The sequence below is a fragment of the Phoxinus phoxinus genome (genome assembly GCF_949152265.1).
Source record: "Phoxinus phoxinus genome assembly, chromosome: 3".
In the NCBI taxonomy this organism is placed as follows: domain Eukaryota; kingdom Metazoa; phylum Chordata; class Actinopteri; order Cypriniformes; family Leuciscidae; genus Phoxinus; species Phoxinus phoxinus.
Window position 1 is genome coordinate 5,845,196 of NC_136878.1, and position 21,937 is coordinate 5,867,132.

At 40.6% G+C, this 21,937-nt stretch overlaps 2 protein-coding genes across 3 annotated transcripts in view; both read left to right on the forward strand.

The window, feature by feature from the left end:
* The window catches only part of osmr (oncostatin M receptor), a 599,178-nt gene that overhangs the window by 291,632 nt on the left and 285,609 nt on the right, over positions 1 to 21,937 (forward strand). The gene's annotated exons all lie outside the window — the stretch shown is intronic.
* The window catches only part of LOC306996349 (serine protease FAM111A-like), a gene marked incomplete at its 3' end in the record, with an annotated part of 128,645 nt that continues 112,488 nt past the window's right edge, over positions 5,781 to 21,937 (forward strand). The window contains exons 1-3 of the mRNA XM_079608745.1: positions 5,781 to 5,859; positions 5,956 to 5,994; positions 6,390 to 6,473. Of these exons, the coding sequence (XP_079464871.1) occupies positions 5,797 to 5,859; positions 5,956 to 5,994; positions 6,390 to 6,473 (186 nt within the window). The 5' untranslated portion in view covers positions 5,781 to 5,796. The remainder of the gene's footprint in view (positions 5,860 to 5,955; positions 5,995 to 6,389; positions 6,474 to 21,937) is intronic.

Sequence of the window (21,937 nt, forward strand, 5' to 3'; positions counted from 1 at the left end):
TCACGTCACGCCTGCCGAGCCCGAGCTTCACGTCACGCCTGCCGAGCCCGAGAGTCACGTTGCTGTTCCTGAGCCGGAGGTGTCTGTTGCTGTTCCTGAGCCGGAGGTGTCTGTTGCTGTTCCTGAGCCGGAGGTGTCTGTTGCTGTTCCTGAGCCGGAGGTGTCTGTTGCTGTTCCTGAGCCGGAGGTGTCTGTTGCTGTTCCTGAGCCGGAGGTGTCTGTTGCTGTTCCTGAGCCGGAGGTGTCTGTTGCTGTTCCTGAGCCGGAGGTGTCTGTTGCTGTTCCTGAGCCGGAGGTGTCTGTTGCTGTTCCTGAGCCGGAGGTGTCTGTTGCTGTTCCTGAGCCGGAGGTGTCTGTTGCTGTTCCTGAGCCGGAGGTGTCTGTTGCTGTTCCTGAGCCGGAGGTGTCTGTTGCTGTTCCTGAGCCGGAGGTGTCTGTTGCTGTTCCTGAGCCGGAGGTGTCTGTTGCTGTTCCTGAGCCGGAGGTGTCTGTTGCTGTTCCTGAGCCGGAGGTGTCTGTTGCTGTTCCTGAGCCGGAGGTGTCTGTTGCTGTTCCTGAGCCGGAGGTGTCTGTTGCTGTTCCTGAGCCGGAGGTGTCTGTTGCTGTTCCTGAGCCGGAGGTGTCTGTTGCTGTTCCTGAGCCGGAGGTGTCTGTTGCTGTTCCTGAGCCGGAGGTGTCTGTTGCTGTTCCTGAGCCGGAGGTGTCTGTTGCTGTTCCTGAGCCGGAGGTGTCTGTTGCTGTTCCTGAGCCGGAGGTGTCTGTTGCTGTTCCTGAGCCGGAGGTGTCTGTTGCTGTTCCTGAGCCGGAGGTGTCTGTTGCTGTTCCTGAGCCGGAGGTGTCTGTTGCTGTTCCTGAGCCGGAGGTGTCTGTTGCTGTTCCTGAGCCGGTGGTGTCTGTTGCTGTTCCTGAGCCGGTGGTGTCTGTTCCAGTTCCTGAGCCGGTGGTGTCTGTTCCAGTTCCTGAGCCGGTGGTGTCTGTTGCTGTTCCTGAGCCGGTGGTGTCTGTTGCTGTACCGGTGCAGTTGTCACCCAAGTGGTCGTCTTCGCCCTGGTCGTCTCCACCATGGCCGCCCGAAGGACCTGCCCCGTCCCGGACGCCTGCACAGCCGGATCCGCCCTGGCCGCCCGAGGGAAGGTCTCCGCCGTGGCTGCCCGAGTGGTCGTCTCCGCCTTGGTCGTCTCCGCCGTGGCCGCCCGAGGGGTTGTCTCCGCCCTGGTCGCCCGATGGGTCTTCACCGCCCTGGCCGCCCGATGGGTCGTCTGTTTCGTCTGCGCCGCTCGATGGACTGTCTGCTTCGTCCAGGCCGCTGGCTAAACCGTCACCCCTTGTTGCTGTTCCCCTTCATGGTCCTGGCCCTCCATCCCTCCCCCTGATCCTCCACCATTCCACCTACCGCCTGGACTCTTGTTTTGTTTGTTTGTTGTGGGTCTTGGAGCGTCTGGTAGCTGCTCCGTAGAGGGGAGGTTATGTCACAATGTCTGGGTGATGTCCCCTGGGTAGCCACTAGAGGTCCTTTTCCCCACAGGTGTCAGTCACTATTGGACTACAATTCCCATCACCCTTGTCGGACTCGTTATTCATTATCACTCTCAGCTGTTCCCACTCACCCTATTAGTGTCTGTCTATTTATACCCTGTCTGTTTAATCACTTGTTCTGGAATCCTTGTATGTTGTCACCCGCTTCCCAGAGTCTGTATTGGTTTGTTTTATTGTTTATTTCTAGTTTTGGACTGCTTTCATGGACCTTAACCTTTTGCCTGTTCCTGGATTTATGATTACGGACTACCCAATAAAGCTGCACTTGGACTATCACCTTTTGTGTGCGTGCCGTGACAAAGCTGTGCGGTTTAATACAAAATAAACAGACACACCAGTAAGCCAGTTAGATCAAATACTGTGTCTGACCCTATCAACGGATTGACATACATCAATGGGAGGCAACAATGATAAGTAAATACAAGTGTCCAGTAACACTGGCACTATCACCTTGTAAAGTTACTGTTACTCTCAGAGACAAACTTTTGGAATACCAAATTTGGTAACTAAGAATATTTTATAACAGCTTTGCCTTCTATTTACCATTAATCTTATTGGATAACCATCAATTATTAACAAGATAACGTGCCTCTTTGAATTCACCCAAAAAATAGTTTAAAAATAAAAAAAATATTACACACATAAAATACTTTTTTTTTTTTTTTTACATGAAAAGACTTGATTAGCAGTTTTCTTTTAATTTAAAAAAAGTGAATTCAACTTTGAGGTTTACATATAGCGTTTAGATAGTCTCTCGTAGCCAGACCTTCAGATTGATGGCAGAAGGTCTGGACTCCATCGCAGCTTTCATTGGCCAAGGACCGCCCAAGAGGACATCTGACCCTGATCCTTGGGTCCTTAACTATAAATCCCCTAACACTGGTGTGTGCTGCCATCACATCTGGTGGATGCTGCACATTGGTGGTTGTTGAGGAGATTACTCCCTTTCATGTAAAGTGCTTTGAGTGTCGAGAAAAATGTAACGAATTATAAAACACAATTAAGGGTATTTAATTAATTTTAGAAGGAAAATACACTGAGAGACTGACCTGAGAATATGACTTTTCACTGCATCTTTACAATTGCATCTTCACTAGGAAGTAGGACAGAAATATAAATTAGGCTAGCCTATAGGGCTATATATTTGAAAAAGTGAAATATTCAAAATGACTTTTTTAAATCAGGCCCAAATATATTGTCCTCATTCTTGACTCCTAAAAATTACTCGGTCTAAAAGTAAATAATAATAATAATTGTGAAATAAAGCTTATAATGAAAAAAAAATGAAAAAAAATAAAGCCTTCAAAAGGAAACCATTTATTAAGTTTTTATTATTTAAGATTGTATTATTTATTTATTGTACAATCGATTATTGAATCATTACATTGAATCACTAATGTCAAATATGAAGAGGCCCATGCATTATTATGCCTTTTTAGGTGTAGCTCATCTGCATCTCTCCTTGCCACTTTATGCACGTAGTGAATAGCTTTTGTTTCATCATAAATTCTAGTACTTTCTATTCCCTTTAATGGACATGAACTGAGGTGAGGAGCAGGAAGTCAGATCAAAGCGAGCGTGGACCGAATGAGAAGTTAAGTCGTCACGTTTAGACTCTCTCTGACCTACACCATCTAAATTCCTTTTTTACTCGGACAAGGTAAGGTTTCCAGGTATCATTTTAAAGGATATTAATGTTTGCAATGTATCTGACTTCTTAAATTGGGATCCTACTATAGCGAGTTTCTTGTCTTACGTTAAAACTGTTTGGCTGTGATAGTACATTCAGAGATCTTGAGCATCATCTAAACTAAAGCCTACTCTCACCTGACCCCGCACCTGTTCGATGATTGATTAAAGCCGATGTTGTGAATTATTCGTTTAATTTGTGAACGAATCGTGACGAGTCATGGTCGACTCCATTGTGAGCGCGTTGCTGTTCGTGGCTTTTCCCCGGGACACACCAACCCGACGTAAAACGCGGTAAAGTTAGTTTTAGGTTCGATACTCACCGGCCACTGTTCTTTAGAGTCGCCAGTCTTACAAAGATATCAATACCATGATTTTTTTTTTTTTTTTTTTTTTTTTTACAGATGGATGACAGCTCTGACAGTGATTTGGAGCCTGTGTTACCACCCAAAACCGTGGTAGGACACTTAAATGTTCTCATGTTTTACCATTATGGGATATCTTTTGACTATAGTTGCTCATCATATGATTTGTAAGGATGATGAATTGGAGAGTGCAGTGGAGAACTGGGACCAACTTTAACTTTAAATTACACACAGTCATTTGTCTAATTTTTGTTATTCAGCTCTTGTTTTGTATAGCTATTAACTTAAATTATCATTGATCAAACAGTGAAAGACATTTTCTGAATGCATATAACATTTTTGTCTAAATGCTGTTTTATTTTTTCAATTGTGTTAATTTATTATAAAAGTTTCTGAATCAATATTAAATAACTGCACTCGATGCTACTGACATGTAATATATGTGTGACACGTTCAGAAGAACATTAGTCTGCTATTTAAAAAAATTATGCAGTAAAGATGGATGGTAATTTTTTTTTTTTTACATTAGCCAAATGTTTTTCATGTATTTACACATTCACTTCACTGAGTCCAATTGCATCACATTTTAATATGTTCATTTACTTGATACTGTAGAATATATAGCTATTCATAAATGCTTGAATAAGGCTTACAGCCTGATGCATTTAAAACACCATCACTTTAAGTATGGTAAAAGGTGTAAAGACGTGACTTCATCATTGACAGTGAGTGGTATTGGACACACACAATAATAACAAAGCTGTAAGAAATCAGACTATGATGAGGAACATAATATTTGATTGTTTATTTTCATTACTGTCACTACTTCCTGTCATACTTATTCACCGCCGTCAGCGTAAGCTCCTCCCACCTGCAGCGACTACATGCTTTTGGATGGATGACAGCTCTGACAGTGATTTGGAGCCTGTGTTACCACCCAAAACCGTGGTAGGACACTTAAATGTTCTCATGTTTTACCATTATGGGATATCTTTTGACTATAGTTGCTCATCATATGATTTGTAAGGATGATGAATTGGAGAGTGCAGTGGAGAACTGGGACCAACTTTAACTTTAAATTACACACAGTCATTTGTCTAATTTTTGTTATTCAGCTCTTGTTTTGTATAGCTATTAACTTAAATTATCATTGATCAAACAGTGAAAGACATTTTCTGAATGCATATAACATTTTTGTCTAAATGCTGTTTTACTTTTTCAATTGTGTTAATTTATTATAAAAGTTTCTGAATCAATATTAAATAACTGCACTCGATGCTACTGACATGTTGAAGGATGATCTGTGCTTTTCTGGGATGACAAACCTGTATAGCACTCTTTTAATTATTTTCTTTCTTTTATTTGTGTTCTAGTTTTTTGTGTGTTTCCTTAATGCCTCAAATAAAAAATCCTGAGATATAAAAATTAATCCATCAGTAGACTAATCTGCATTCAAAAACATAAAACACAATAAAGGGTCCACAAACGAGTTACTAGGAGTGCTGCTTGTGTTGAGAGGTATTCCTCTGGTGCTCTTCAGCTTGGAGATCCAAAGTGTTTCCCAAATAAATAGTTCTGAGGCACTCACAAGGAATATAAATTTAAAAAGCCTTTATTTAAACTTGGCTATCCATTAAAAACATGCCAACATGTTTCGGCCTCTGTGGCCTTCTTCAGGGCAAATTCAAAATGGCAGTCTATAATTAATTTTGGTTCTGAGAATAGACATGACTTTGTTTTCCTCACTGTAATTCCTACACAACTTGCAACATCCGGATGCAATAAACATTAAGGCAGAAATTCTGTAGTAGTGCGATTGTCCTGTCAGCCTAAAGTCGAGATAATCATTAGAGCGCCACCCTCAGGCTGAATAACGCAAGGACATTAGAATTCTGCCAATTGTACGTCTGTGTTCTGCGATTAGCATATAAAGCTTACAAAATGTTTATCATAAACTCCAGTGTCTAATGTTTTTGTCACAAAATGACTCACCAAAGCACAAAAATAAAGAGCAACTGTGTTAATAGAAATGATTAAATTACAATTAATGCTAGCAACAGAATAACATGTTTTTAAGACAATAATAATATTAAGAATAATATTTGACTGTTACTAGTTTTAAGGTAACATTATAAAAAAAAAGAAAGTTAAAAATCTTTCTCATCATCATTTGTCTTATTCAAAGATACACGGAACGGCCAAAAACATGCCTGAAGAACCACCCAACAAAAAGCTAAAGCAGACCGAGCCTGAGAGTCCTGCAGGACAGGTGACTGTTATCCTTCTCATTTTCTCTGCTTAGACACTGCGTTGGCTTTAGGCTTAGTTGTAATAGAAATGTTTTTGTCTCTTTCTGAAAAAGCAGACAGCCAGAGACGATAAATCGTCGTCACATAATGCTCAGGTAAGGTCATGATTTGTGTCTTTTGTTTTATAGTGTTTTAAGCCTTTGAAACAAAAAGCTTTAGGTAACTTTTTCACTATCTGCACTAGCCTACTAATATAAAATAATGTAAAATCACCAAATTACTTACTAAAATATAACCAGTATATTAATCAAAACGCATGAAAGTTTAAATGAAATATGTCAATTTTCTGAAATTCTCAAAGCCATAAATAAATAGAATAGTCACATTAACTAGAGCACTTTAATGTCTTTTGTACAACAGCAAAACAATGTAACAATGGCAGTGTTATCTTATAACAAGACGATAATGCTGAATTTCACATTTTTATTAGAAATGGCAATGACACTTAAACTTCTTAAAAAGTCTTAAACTTTCTTTGTCCATTTTACAGGAAAGAATTGGTTCAACCACGTCAGAAACAGGAAGAGTTATTAAGGAAGAGAAGCCCTCAAAAAGTGATCATGCGCCGCAGCTGGTACGTTTCATTTGTCATATCCCACTTTATTAATCCATACTGACTTAAAGGGGTCATGAAATTGTAAATCAAAATGTTACATTTATTTACACTCATAGGGCTAGATTTACTAACAGTTTGCATCAGCGCAAACCCTCTTTTGGCATTAAAAAACTACTGTGAGGATTTAGTGAAGATACGCAGTGAGAAATTAGCGATGAAAAGTTGTGGACAGAGTTATTTTTGAGGCTGATTTATTGCAAATGCATTTGTGGGAGTTTCCCTTTCAGACGTAAAATGTATGGGAGGAGACTATTTAAATTAATCATACAACATGATTTACCAAGGTTTGTGGTAGCTTATTAACTGGTATTTGCGTCGTTATTTGCTGTCTTAAATATCAACAACAAATAAAAATATAGCTGCAAGCAGCAATCACCGGGGCCAAGCCCAAGCAAGACGACAAGACATGCCAAAGTGGCTGGGAGTGTGAGACCCACTGCAGCAAGGAGCAATTGAAGACATTTAAAGATGAATTTTGGCAAAATGGTTGATACATTAACTAAAAATATGATTATCACTTTCGACCAATAGGTGGCGCAATTACGAAACTGATGTGATGTGGTCAGAGTGAAGTGACAATGACACATACAAAGTTTGGTGTCAATATGTCAAGGCATTGCAGATATAAAGCCTGAATAGTCATTTTGGCATCATGCCTCAATTTTGCCACTGCGGTATACGAAAACGGTTTTGTCTATCGACACGAAATCCATAACTTTTACTCGGCACGGTCTGGAGATGACACGATCCAATTTTGGTGAAAATCAGACGTTCGGTCTAGGAGGAGTTCGAAAAAGTAGGTTTTAAAAGAAAATAAAGATGGCGGACAGGAAGTTTGACTGACTATGGCAAAATTGGTATCTATGTTTTCAGCATAACCCAATGAATCTATTGAGAAATTTATTCAAAAGTTATTAGCATTTTTGGAAATTTCATTATAACTTTTGACCAAAAGGTGGCGCTGTCTCATAATCTTTTGAGTACCTTTAGGGCCTTGTACTGATGACCAATACTGAGTTTCGTAACGATACGTTCATGCGTTCATAAAATACAGCATTTTAGCACATAATTCAAAATAGCCGACAGCCAAAATGGCCGATATGGGAAAATTGGATATCAGTCAACTCAATATGACGTCCTGAATCTAACGAGACCACTTTTGTGATTTTTGGACAAACCGTTCAGAAGTTATAAGCAAAAACATAAATTCTTCATATCTCCGGACCAGTAGGTGGCGCTGCGCCGAAACGCTGCATGTAGCCTCAGGTCATGCTTATGATGACATGTACCAAATTTGGTCTGAATACAATAAAGCGTTGCGGAGATACAGCCTTACGTCTGTTTTCGCAAGTGCTATGTAAAATTTGTTTGTACGTTTATCAAAAACGGTTTAGCGAATCAACTTGAATTCCATAACTTTTTGTCGGCACTGCCTGAAGATGATCTGGTGCAATTTTGGTGAGAATCGGACAAACCGTCTAGGACGAGTTCGAAAAAGTAGGTTTTTCGGAAAATTCAAAATGGCGGGAAAACTATTATGACGGAAAATGACGTCATAGGGTCCAGTCGAATCGTCATGAGCTCAGGAATCAGAGGAAAAAAGAATTTTGTTTCTAGCCCTTGTGGTTCAAAAGTTATTAGCATAAACATGAGTGCAACTTTGGACAGCTGGTGGCGATAGAGGGAATGAGTTGGAGACTCCAAATTTGCTATGGTGATAGTTCAGGCTGTCCTCTATCACTGTGCCAATTTTCATAAGTTTCCCGCAAACGGTTCTATAGGCTGCCATAGACGCCCAGTCGGAAGAAAAAGAAAAAGAAATATAGCTGCAAGCAGCAATCACCGGGGCCAAGCGCAAGCAAGACGACAAGTAATGCCAAAGTGGCTGGAAGTGAGAGACCAACTGCAGCAAGGAGCAATTGAAGACATTTAAAGATGAATTTTGGCAAAATGGTTGAAAAATCACATACAATAACTAAAAATATGATTATCACTTTCGACCAATAGGTGGCGCAGTTACGAAAATGATGTGATGTGGTCAGAGTGAAGTGACAATGACACTTACAAAGTTTGGTGTCAATATGTCAAGGCATTGCAGATATAAAGCCTGAATAGTAATTTTGGCATCATGCCTCAACTTTGCCACTGCGGTATACGAAAACGGTTTCGTCTATCGACACGAAATCCATAACTTTTACTCGGCACGGTCTGGAGATGACACGATCCGATTTTGGTGAAAATCGGACATTCGGTCTAGAAGGAGTTCGAAAAAGTAGGTTTTAAAAGAAAATAAAGATGGCGGACAGGAAGTTTGGCTGACTATGGCAAAATTGGTATCTATGTTTTCAGCATAACCCAAGGAATCTATTGAGATCAGTGTCATTACTATAGGCAAATTTATTCAAAAGTTATTAGCATTTTTGGAAATTTCATTATAACTTTTGACCAAAAGGTGGCGCTGTCTCATAAATTTTTGAGTACCTTTAGGGCGTTGTACTGATGACCCATACTGAGTTTCGTAACGATACGTTCATGCGTTCATAAAATACAGCATTTTAGCACATAATTCAAAATGGCCGACAGCCAAAATGGCCGATATGGGAAAATTGGATATCAGTCAACTCAGCACGACGCCCTGAATCTAACGAGACCACTTTTGTGATTTTTGGACAAACCGTTCAGAAGTTATAAGCAAAAACATAAATTCTTCATATCTCCGGACCAGTAGGTGGCGCTGCGCCGAAACGCAGCATGTAGCCTCAGGTCATGCTTGTGATGACATGTACCAAATTTGGTCTGAATCCGATAAAGCGTTGTGGAGATACGGCCTTACGTCTGTTTTTGCAAGCGCTACGTAAAATTTATTTGCGCGGTATTCGAGAACGGTAATTCGAATCAACTTGAATTCCATAACTTTTTGTCGTCATGGTCTGGAGTTGATCTGGTTCAATTTTCGTGAAATTCGGAGCAACGGCCTAGGAGGAGTTCGAAAAAGTAGGTTTTTTGGAAAATTCAAAATGGCGGGAAAACTATTATGACGGAAAATGACGTCATAGGGTGCAATCGAATCGTCGTGAGCTCAGGAATCAGAGGAAAAAAGAATTTTGATTCTAGCCCTTACGGTTCAAAAGTTATCAGCATAGACATGAGTGAAACTTTGGACTGTTGGTGGCGCTAGAGGGAATGAGTTGGAGACACCAAAATTGGTGTATTTAATGTTGGGACTGTCCTCTATCAGAATGTCAAATAAAATCAACTTTCCCGCAAGCGGTTCATAGGGCTGCCATAGACTTCAATGGCGGAAGAAGAAGAAGAAGAAACGGAAGAATAATAATAATAAGAACGCCAACAAAAACAATAGGTGCCTCCGCACTTTCAGTGCTTGGCCCCTAAATATAGCTGCAAGCAGCAATCACCGGGGCCAAGCGCAAGCAAGACGACAAGACATGCCAAAGTGGCTGGGAGTGTGAGACCCACTGCAGCAAGGAGCAATTAAAGACATTTGAAGATGAATTTTGGCAAAATGGTTGAAAAATCACATACAATAACTAAAAATATGATTATCACTTTCGACCAATAGGTGGCGCAGTTACGAAACTGATGTGATGTGGTCAGAGTGAAGTGACAATGACACATACAAAGTTTGGTGTCAATATGTCAAGGCATTGCAGATATAAAGCCTGAATAGTCATTTTGGCATCATGCCTCAACTTTGCCACTGCGGTATACGAAAACGGTTTTGTCTATCGACACGAAATCCATAACTTTTACTCGGCACGATCTGGAGATGACACGATCCGATTTTGGTGAAAATCGGACGTTCGGTCTAGGAGGAGTTCGAAAAAGTAGGTTTTAAAAGAAAATAAAGATGGCGGACAGGAACTTTGATTGACTATGGCAAAATTGGTATCTATGTTTTCAGCATAACCCAAGGAATCTATTGAGATCAGTGTCATTACTATAGGCAAATTTATTCAAAAGTTATTAGCATTTTTGGAAATTTCATTATAACTTTTGACCAAAAGGTGGCGCTGTCTCATAAATTTTTGAGTACTTTTAGGGCGTTGTACTGATGACCCATACTGAGTTTCGTAACGATACGTTCATGCGTTCATAAAATACAGCATTTTAGCACATAATTCAAAATGGCCGACAGCCAAAATGGCCGATATGGGAAAATTGGATATCAGTCGACTCAGCACGATGCCCTGAATCTAACGAGACCACTTTTGTGATTTTTGGACAAACCGTTCAGAAGTTATAAGCAAAAATATAAAATCTTCATATCTCCGGACCAGTAGGTGGCGCTGCGCCGAAACGCAGCATGTAGCCTCAGGTCATGCTTGTGATGACATGTACCAAATTTGGTCTGAATCCGATAAAGCGTTGTGGAGATACGGCCTTACGTCTGTTTTTGCAAGCGCTACGTAAAATTTATTTGCGCGGTATTGGAGAACGGTAATTCGAATCAACTTGAATTCCATAACTTTTTGTCGTCATGGTCTGGAGTTGATCTGGTTCAATTTTCGTGAAATTCGGAGCAACGGCTTAGGAGGAGTTCGAAAAAGTAGGTTTTTTGGAAAATTCAAAATGGCGGGAAAACTATTATGACGGAAAATGACGTCATAGGGTGCAATCGAATCGTCGTGAGCTCAGGAATCAGAGGAAAAAAGAATTTTGATTCTAGCCCTTACGGTTCAAAAGTTATCAGCATAGACATGAGTGAAACTTTGGACTGTTGGTGGCGCTAGAGGGAATGAGTTGGAGACACCAAAATTGGTGTATTTAATGTTGGGACTGTCCTCTATCAGAATGTCAAATAAAATCAACTTTCCCGCAAGCGGTTCATAGGGCTGCCATAGACTTCAATGGCGGAAGAAGAAGAAGAAACGGAAGAATAAATATAGCTGCAAGCAGCAATCACCGGGGCCAAGCGCAAGCAAGACGACAAGACATGCCAAAGTGGCTGGGAGTGTGAGACCCACTGCAGCAAGGAGCAATTAAAGACATTTGAAGATGAATTTTGGCAAAATGGTTGAAAAATCACATACAATAACTAAAAATATGATTATCACTTTCGACCAATAGGTGGCGCAGTTACGAAACTGATGTGATGTGGTCAGAGTGAAGTGACAATGACACATACAAAGTTTGGTGTCAATATGTCAAGGCATTGCAGATATAAAGCCTGAATAGTCATTTTGGCATCATGCCTCAACTTTGCCACTGCGGTATACAAAAACGGTTTTGTCTATCGACACGAAATCCATAACTTTTACTCGGCACGGTCTGGAGATGACACGATCCGATTTTGGTGAAAATCGGACGTTCGGTCTAGGAGGAGTTCGAAAAAGTAGGTTTTAAAAGAAAATAAAGATGGCGGACAGGAAGTTTGGCTGACTATGGCGAAATTAGTATCTATGTTTTCAGCATAACCCAAGGAATCTATTGAGATCAGTGTCATTACTATAGGCAAATTCATTCAAAAGTTATTAGCATTTTTGGAAATTTCATTATAACTTTTGACCAAAAGGTGGCGCTGTCTCATAATCTTTTGAGTACCTTTAGGGCCTTGTACTGATGACCCATACTGAGTTTCGTAACGATACGTTCATGCGTTCATAAAATACAGCATTTTAGCACATAATTAAAAATGGCCGACAGCCAAAATGGCCGATATGGGAAAATTGGATATCAATCAACTCAGTATGACGCCCTGAACCTAACGAGACCACTTTTGTGATTTTTGGACAAACCGTTCAGAAGTTATTAGCAAAAACATAAATTCTTCATATCTCCGGACCAGTAGGTGGCGCTGCGCCGAAACGCAGCATGTAGCCTCAAGTCATGCTTGTGATGACATGTACCAAATTTGGTCTGAATCCGATAAAGCGTTGTGGAGATACAGCCTTACGTCTGTTTTCGCAAGCGCTACATAAAATTTATTTGCGCGGTATTCGAGAACGGTTATTCGAATCAACTTGATTTCCATAACTTTTTGTCGTCATGGTCTGGAGATGATGTGGTTTAATTTTCGTGAAATTCGGAGCAACGGCCTAGGAGGAGTTCGAAAAAGTAGGTTTTTCGGAAAATTCAAAATGGCGGGAAAACTATTATGACGGAAAATGACGTCATAGGGTGCAGTTGAATCGTCGTGAGCTCAGGAATCAGAGGAAAAAGGAATTTTGTTTCTAGCCCTTGTGGTTCAAAAGTTATTAGCATAAACATGAGTGAAACTTTGGACTGTTGGTGGCGCTAGAGGGAATGAGTTGGAGACACCAAAATTGGTGTATTTAATGTTGGGACTGTCCTCTATCAGAATGTTAAATAAAATCAACTTTCCCGCAAGCGGTTCATAGGGCTGCCATAGACTTCAATGGCGGAAGAAGAAGAAGAATAAATATAGCTGCAAGCAGCAATCACCGGGGCCAAGCGCAAGCAAGACGACAAAACATGCCAAAGTGGCTGGGAGTGTGAGACCCACTGCAGCAAGGAGCAATTAAAGACATTTGAAGATGAATTTTGGCAAAATGGTTGAAAAATCACATACAATAACTAAAAATATGATTATCACTTTCGACCAATAGGTGGCGCAGTTACGAAACTGATGTGATGTGGTCAGAGTGAAGTGACAATGACACATACAAAGTTTGGTGTCAATATGTCAAGGCATTGCAGATATAAAGCCTGAATAGTCATTTTGGCATCATGCCTCAACTTTGCCACTGCGGTATACGAAAACGGTTTTGTCTATCGACACGAAATCCATAACTTTTACTCGGCACAGTCTGGAGATGACACGATCCGATTTTGGTGAAAATCGGACGTTCGGTCTAGGAGGAGTTCGAAAAAGTAGGTTTTAAAAGAAAATAAAGATGGCGGACAGGAACTTTGATTGACTATGGCAAAATTGGTATCTATGTTTTCAGCATAACCCAAGGAATCTATTGAGATCAGTGTCATTACTATAGGCAAATTTATTCAAAAGTTATTAGCATTTTTGGAAATTTCATTATAACTTTTGACCAAAAGGTGGCGCTGTCTCATAAATTTTTGAGTACTTTTAGGGCGTTGTACTGATGACCCATACTGAGTTTCGTAACGATACGTTCATGCGTTCATAAAATACAGCATTTTAGCACATAATTCAAAATGGCCGACAGCCAAAATGGCCGATATGGAAAAATTGGATATCAGTCGACTCAGCACGATGCCCTGAATCTAACGAGACCACTTTTGTGATTTTTGGACAAACCGTTCAGAAGTTATAAGCAAAAATATAAATTCTTCATATCTCCGGACCAGTAGGTGGCGCTGCGCCGAAACGCAGCATGTAGCCTCAGGTCATGCTTGTGATGACATGTACCAAATTTGGTCTGAATCCGATAAAGCGTTGTGGAGATACGGCCTTACGTCTGTTTTTGCAAGCGCTACGTAAAATTTATTTGCGCGGTATTCGAGAACGGTAATTCGAATCAACTTGAATTCCATAACTTTTTGTCGTCATGGTCTGGAGTTGATCTGGTTAAATTTTCGTGAAATTCGGAGCAACGGCCTAGGAGGAGTTCGAAAAAGTAGGTTTTTTGGAAAATTCAAAATGGCGGGAAAACTATTATGACGGAAAATGACGTCATATGGTGCAATCGAATCGTCGTGAGCTCAGGAATCAGAGGAAAAAAGAATTTTGATTCTAGCCCTTACGGTTCAAAAGTTATCAGCATAGACATGAGTGAAACTTTGGACTGTTGGTGGCGCTAGAGGGAATGAGTTGGAGACACCAAAATTGGTGTATTTAATGTTGGGACTGTTCTCTATCAGAATGTCAAATAAAATCAACTTTCCCGCAAGCGGTTCATAGGGCTGCCATAGACTTCAATGGCGGAAGAAGAAGAAGAATAAATATAGCTGCAAGCAGCCATTACGGGGCCAAGCGCAAGCAAGACGACAAGACATGCCAAAGTGGCTGGGAGTGTGAGACCAACTGCAGCTAGGAGCAATTGAAGACATTTAAAGAAGAATTTTGGCAAAATGGTTGAAAAATCACATACATTAACTAAAAATATGATTATCACTTTCGACCAATAGGTGGCGCAGTTACGAAACTGATGTGATGTGGTCAGAGTGAAGTGACAATGACATATACAAAGTTTGGTGTCAATATGGCAAGGCATTGCAGATATAAAGCCTGAATAGTCATTTTGGCATCATGCCTCAAATTTGCCACTGCGGTATACAAAAACGGTTTCGTCTATCGACACGAAATCCATAACTTTTACTCGGCACGGTCTGGAGATGACACGATCCGATTTTGGTGAAAATCGGACGTTCGGTCTAGGAGGAGTTCGAAAAAGTAGGTTTTAAAAGAAAATAAAGATGGCGGACAGGAAGTTTGGCTGACTATGGCAAAATTGGTATCTATGTTTTCAGCATAACCCAAGGAATCTATTGAGATCAGTGTCATTACTATAGGCAAATTTATTCAAAAGTTATTAGCATTTTTGGAAATTTCATTATAACTTTTGACCAAAAGGTGGCGCTGTCTCATAAATTTTTGAGTACCTTTAGGGCGTTGTACTGATGACCCATACTGAGTTTCGTAACGATACGTTCATGCGTTCATAAAATACAGCATTTTAGCACATAATTCAAAATGGCCGACAGCCAAAATGGCCGATATGGGAAAATTGGATATCAGTCAACTCAGCACGACGCCCTGAAACTAACGAGACCACTTTTGTGATTTTTGGACAAACCGTTCAGAAGTTATAAGCAAAAACATAAATTATTCATATCTCCGGACCAGTAGGTGGCGCTGCGCCGAAACGCAGCATGTAGCCTCAGGTCATGCTTGTGATGACATGTAGGAAGTTTGGTTTGAATACGATTAAGCGATGCGGAGATACAGCCTTATGTCTGTTTTTGCAAGCGCTACATAAAATTTGTTTGCGCGTTTATCAAAAACGGTTTGACGAATCAACTTGAATTCCATAACTTTTTGTCCCCACAGCCTGAAGATGATCTGGTGCAATTTTGGTGCAAATCGGACAAACCGTCTAGGACGAGTTCGCAAAAGAAGGTTTTTTGGACAATTCAAAATGGCGGCCATATTTTTATGACGGAAAATGACGTCATAGGATGCAATCGAATCGTCATGAGCTCAGGAATCAGAGGAAAAAAATATTTTGTTGATAGGCCTTACGGTTTAAAAGTTATTAGCATAATATAAGTGAAACTTTGGACAGGTGGTGGCGCTAGAGGGAATGAGTTAGAGACACCAAAATTGGTGCAATTACTGTTGGGACTGTCCTCTATCAGAATGTCAAACCGGAACAACTTTGCCGGAAACGGTTCTATGGGCTGCCATAGACGCCCAGTCGGAAGAAGAATAATAATAAATATAGCTGCAAGCAGCAATCACCGGGGCCAAGCGCAAGCAAGACGACAAGACATGCCAAAGTGGCTGGGAGTGTGAGACCCACTGCAGCAAGGAGCAATTGAAGACATTTAAAGATGAATTTTGGCACAATGGTTGATACATTAACTAAAAATATGATTATCACTTTCGACCAATAGGTGGCGCAGTTACGAAACTGATGTGATAATGTCAGAGTGAAGTGACAATGACACATACAAAGTTTGGTGTCAATCTGTCAAGGCATTGCAGATATAAAGCCTGAATAGTCATTTTGGCATCATGCCTCAACTTTGCCACTGCGGTATACAAAAACGGTTTTGTCTATCGACACGAAATCCATAACTTTTACTCGGCACGGTCTGGAGATGACACGATCCGATTTTGGTGAAAATCGGACGTTCGGTCTAGGAGGAGTTCGAAAAAGTAGGTTTTAAAAGAAAATAAAGATGGCGGACAGGAAGTTTGGCTGACTATGGCAAAATTGGTATCTATGATTTCAGCATAACCCAAGGAATCTATTGAGATCAGTGTCATTACTATAGGCAAATTTATTCAAAAGTTATTAGCATTTTTGGAAATTTCATTATAACTTTTGACCAAAAGGTGGCGCTGTCTCATAATCTTTTGAGTACCTTTAGGGCTTTGTACTGATGACCCATACTGAGTTTCGTAACGATACGTTCATGCGTTCATAAAATACAGCATTTTAGCACATAATTCAAAATGGCCGACAGCCAAAATGGCCGATATGGGAAAATTGGATATCAGTCAACTCAGCACGACGCCCTGAATCTAACGAGACCACTTTTGTGATTTTTGGACAAACCGTTCAGAAGTTATAAGCAAAAACATAAATTCTTCATATCTCCGGACCAGTAGGTGGCGCTGCGCCGAAACGCAGCATGTAGCCTCAGGTCATGCTTGTGATGACATGTACCAAATTTGGTCTGAATCCGATAAAGCGTTGTGGAGATACGGCCTTACGTCTGTTTTTGCAAGCGCTACGTAAAATTTATTTGCGCGGTATTCGAGAACGGTAATTCGAATCAACTTGAATTCCATAACTTTTTGTCGTCATGGTCTGGAGTTGATCTGGTTCAATTTTCGTGAAATTCGGAGCAACGGCCTAGGAGGAGTTCGAAAAAGTAGGTTTTTTGGAAAATTCAAAATGGCGGGAAAACTATTATGACGGAAAATGACGTCATAGGGTGCAATCGAATCGTCGTGAGCTCAGGAATCAGAGGAAAAAAGAATTTTGATTCTAGCCCTTACGGTTCAAAAGTTATCAGCATAGACATGAGTGAAACTTTGGACTGTTGGTGGCGCTAGAGGGAATGAGTTGGAGACACCAAAATTGGTGTATTTAATGTTGGGACTGTCCTCTATCAGAATGTCAAATAAAATCAACTTTCCCGCAAGCGGTTCATAGGGCTGCCATAGACTTCAATGGCGGAAGAAGAAGAAGAAGAAACGGAAGAATAATAATAATAAGAACGCCAACAAAAACAATAGGTGCCTCCGCACTTTCAGTGCTTGGCCCCTAAATATAGCTGCAAGCAGCAATCACCGGGGCCAAGCGCAAGCAAGACGACAAGACATGCCAAAGTGGCTGGGAGTGTGAGACCCACTGCAGCAAGGAGCAATTAAAGACATTTGAAGATGAATTTTGGCAAAATGGTTGAAAAATCACATACAATAACTAAAAATATGATTATCACTTTCGACCAATAGGTGGCGCAGTTACGAAACTGATGTGATGTGGTCAGAGTGAAGTGACAATGACACATACAAAGTTTGGTGTCAATATGTCAAGGCATTGCAGATATAAAGCCTGAATAGTCATTTTGGCATCATGCCTCAACTTTGCCACTGCGGTATACGAAAACGGTTTTGTCTATCGACACGAAATCCATAACTTTTACTCGGCACGATCTGGAGATGACACGATCCGATTTTGGTGAAAATCGGACGTTCGGTCTAGGAGGAGTTCGAAAAAGTAGGTTTTAAAAGAAAATAAAGATGGCGGACAGGAACTTTGATTGACTATGGCAAAATTGGTATCTATGTTTTCAGCATAACCCAAGGAATCTATTGAGATCAGTGTCATTACTATAGGCAAATTTATTCAAAAGTTATTAGCATTTTTGGAAATTTCATTATAACTTTTGACCAAAAGGTGGCGCTGTCTCATAAATTTTTGAGTACTTTTAGGGCGTTGTACTGATGACCCATACTGAGTTTCGTAACGATACGTTCATGCGTTCATAAAATACAGCATTTTAGCACATAATTCAAAATGGCCGACAGCCAAAATGGCCGATATGGGAAAATTGGATATCAGTCGACTCAGCACGATGCCCTGAATCTAACGAGACCACTTTTGTGATTTTTGGACAAACCGTTCAGAAGTTATAAGCAAAAATATAAAATCTTCATATCTCCGGACCAGTAGGTGGCGCTGCGCCGAAACGCAGCATGTAGCCTCAGGTCATGCTTGTGATGACATGTACCAAATTTGGTCTGAATCCGATAAAGCGTTGTGGAGATACGGCCTTACGTCTGTTTTTGCAAGCGCTACGTAAAATTTATTTGCGCGGTATTGGAGAACGGTAATTCGAATCAACTTGAATTCCATAACTTTTTGTCGTCATGGTCTGGAGTTGATCTGGTTCAATTTTCGTGAAATTCGGAGCAACGGCTTAGGAGGAGTTCGAAAAAGTAGGTTTTTTGGAAAATTCAAAATGGCGGGAAAACTATTATGACGGAAAATGACGTCATAGGGTGCAATCGAATCGTCGTGAGCTCAGGAATCAGAGGAAAAAAGAATTTTGATTCTAGCCCTTACGGTTCAAAAGTTATCAGCATAGACATGAGTGAAACTTTGGACTGTTGGTGGCGCTAGAGGGAATGAGTTGGAGACACCAAAATTGGTGTATTTAATGTTGGGACTGTCCTCTATCAGAATGTCAAATAAAATCAACTTTCCCGCAAGCGGTTCATAGGGCTGCCATAGACTTCAATGGCGGAAGAAGAAGAAGAAACGGAAGAATAAATATAGCTGCAAGCAGCAATCACCGGGGCCAAGCGCAAGCAAGACGACAAGACATGCCAAAGTGGCTGGGAGTGTGAGACCCACTGCAGCAAGGAGCAATTAAAGACATTTGAAGATGAATTTTGGCAAAATGGTTGAAAAATCACATACAATAACTAAAAATATGATTATCACTTTCGACCAATAGGTGGCGCAGTTACGAAACTGATGTGATGTGGTCAGAGTGAAGTGACAATGACACATACAAAGTTTGGTGTCAATATGTCAAGGCATTGCAGATATAAAGCCTGAATAGTCATTTTGGCATCATGCCTCAACTTTGCCACTGCGGTATACAAAAACGGTTTTGTCTATCGACACGAAATCCATAACTTTTACTCGGCACGGTCTGGAGATGACACGATCCGATTTTGGTGAAAATCGGACGTTCGGTCTAGGAGGAGTTCGAAAAAGTAGGTTTTAAAAGAAAATAAAGATGGCGGACAGGAAGTTTGGCTGACTATGGCGAAATTAGTATCTATGTTTTCAGCATAACCCAAGGAATCTATTGAGATCAGTGTCATTACTATAGGCAAATTCATTCAAAAGTTATTAGCATTTTTGGAAATTTCATTATAACTTTTGACCAAAAGGTGGCGCTGTCTCATAATCTTTTGAGTACCTTTAGGGCCTTGTACTGATGACCCATACTGAGTTTCGTAACGATACGTTCATGCGTTCATAAAATACAGCATTTTAGCACATAATTAAAAATGGCCGACAGCCAAAATGGCCGATATGGGAAAATTGGATATCAATCAACTCAGTATGACGCCCTGAACCTAACGAGACCACTTTTGTGATTTTTGGACAAACCGTTCAGAAGTTATTAGCAAAAACATAAATTCTTCATATCTCCGGACCAGTAGGTGGCGCTGCGCCGAAACGCAGCATGTAGCCTCAAGTCATGCTTGTGATGACATGTACCAAATTTGGTCTGAATCCGATAAAGCGTTGTGGAGATACAGCCTTACGTCTGTTTTCGCAAGCGCTACATAAAATTTATTTGCGCGGTATTCGAGAACGGTTATTCGAATCAACTTGATTTCCATAACTTTTTGTCGTCATGGTCTGGAGATGATGTGGTTTAATTTTCGTGAAATTCGGAGCAACGGCCTAGGAGGAGTTCGAAAAAGTAGGTTTTTCGGAAAATTCAAAATGGCGGGAAAACTATTATGACGGAAAATGACGTCATAGGGTGCAGTTGAATCGTCGTGAGCTCAGGAATCAGAGGAAAAAGGAATTTTGTTTCTAGCCCTTGTGGTTCAAAAGTTATTAGCATAAACATGAGTGAAACTTTGGACTGTTGGTGGCGCTAGAGGGAATGAGTTGGAGACACCAAAATTGGTGTATTTAATGTTGGGACTGTCCTCTATCAGAATGTTAAATAAAATCAACTTTCCCGCAAGCGGTTCATAGGGCTGCCATAGACTTCAATGGCGGAAGAAGAAGAAGAATAAATATAGCTGCAAGCAGCAATCACCGGGGCCAAGCGCAAGCAAGACGACAAAACATGCCAAAGTGGCTGGGAGTGTGAGACCCACTGCAGCAAGGAGCAATTAAAGACATTTGAAGATGAATTTTGGCAAAATGGTTGAAAAATCACATACAATAACTAAAAATATGATTATCACTTTCGACCAATAGGTGGCGCAGTTACGAAACTGATGTGATGTGGTCAGAGTGAAGTGACAATGACACATACAAAGTTTGGTGTCAATATGTCAAGGCATTGCAGATATAAAGCCTGAATAGTCATTTTGGCATCATGCCTCAACTTTGCCACTGCGGTATACGAAAACGGTTTTGTCTATCGACACGAAATCCATAACTTTTACTCGGCACAGTCTGGAGATGACACGATCCGATTTTGGTGAAAATCGGACGTTCGGTCTAGGAGGAGTTCGAAAAAGTAGGTTTTAAAAGAAAATAAAGATGGCGGACAGGAACTTTGATTGACTATGGCAAAATTGGTATCTATGTTTTCAGCATAACCCAAGGAATCTATTGAGATCAGTGTCATTACTATAGGCAAATTTATTCAAAAGTTATTAGCATTTTTGGAAATTTCATTATAACTTTTGACCAAAAGGTGGCGCTGTCTCATAAATTTTTGAGTACTTTTAGGGCGTTGTACTGATGACCCATACTGAGTTTCGTAACGATACGTTCATGCGTTCATAAAATACAGCATTTTAGCACATAATTCAAAATGGCCGACAGCCAAAATGGCCGATATGGAAAAATTGGATATCAGTCGACTCAGCACGATGCCCTGAATCTAACGAGACCACTTTTGTGATTTTTGGACAAACCGTTCAGAAGTTATAAGCAAAAATATAAATTCTTCATATCTCCGGACCAGTAGGTGGCGCTGCGCCGAAACGCAGCATGTAGCCTCAGGTCATGCTTGTGATGACATGTACCAAATTTGGTCTGAATCCGATAAAGCGTTGTGGAGATACGGCCTTACGTCTGTTTTTGCAAGCGCTACGTAAAATTTATTTGCGCGGTATTCGAGAACGGTAATTCGAATCAACTTGAATTCCATAACTTTTTGTCGTCATGGTCTGGAGTTGATCTGGTTAAATTTTCGTGAAATTCGGAGCAACGGCCTAGGAGGAGTTCGAAAAAGTAGGTTTTTTGGAAAATTCAAAATGGCGGGAAAACTATTATGACGGAAAATGACGTCATATGGTGCAATCGAATCGTCGTGAGCTCAGGAATCAGAGGAAAAAAGAATTTTGATTCTAGCCCTTACGGTTCAAAAGTTATCAGCATAGACATGAGTGAAACTTTGGACTGTTGGTGGCGCTAGAGGGAATGAGTTGGAGACACCAAAATTGGTGTATTTAATGTTGGGACTGTTCTCTATCAGAATGTCAAATAAAATCAACTTTCCCGCAAGCGGTTCAT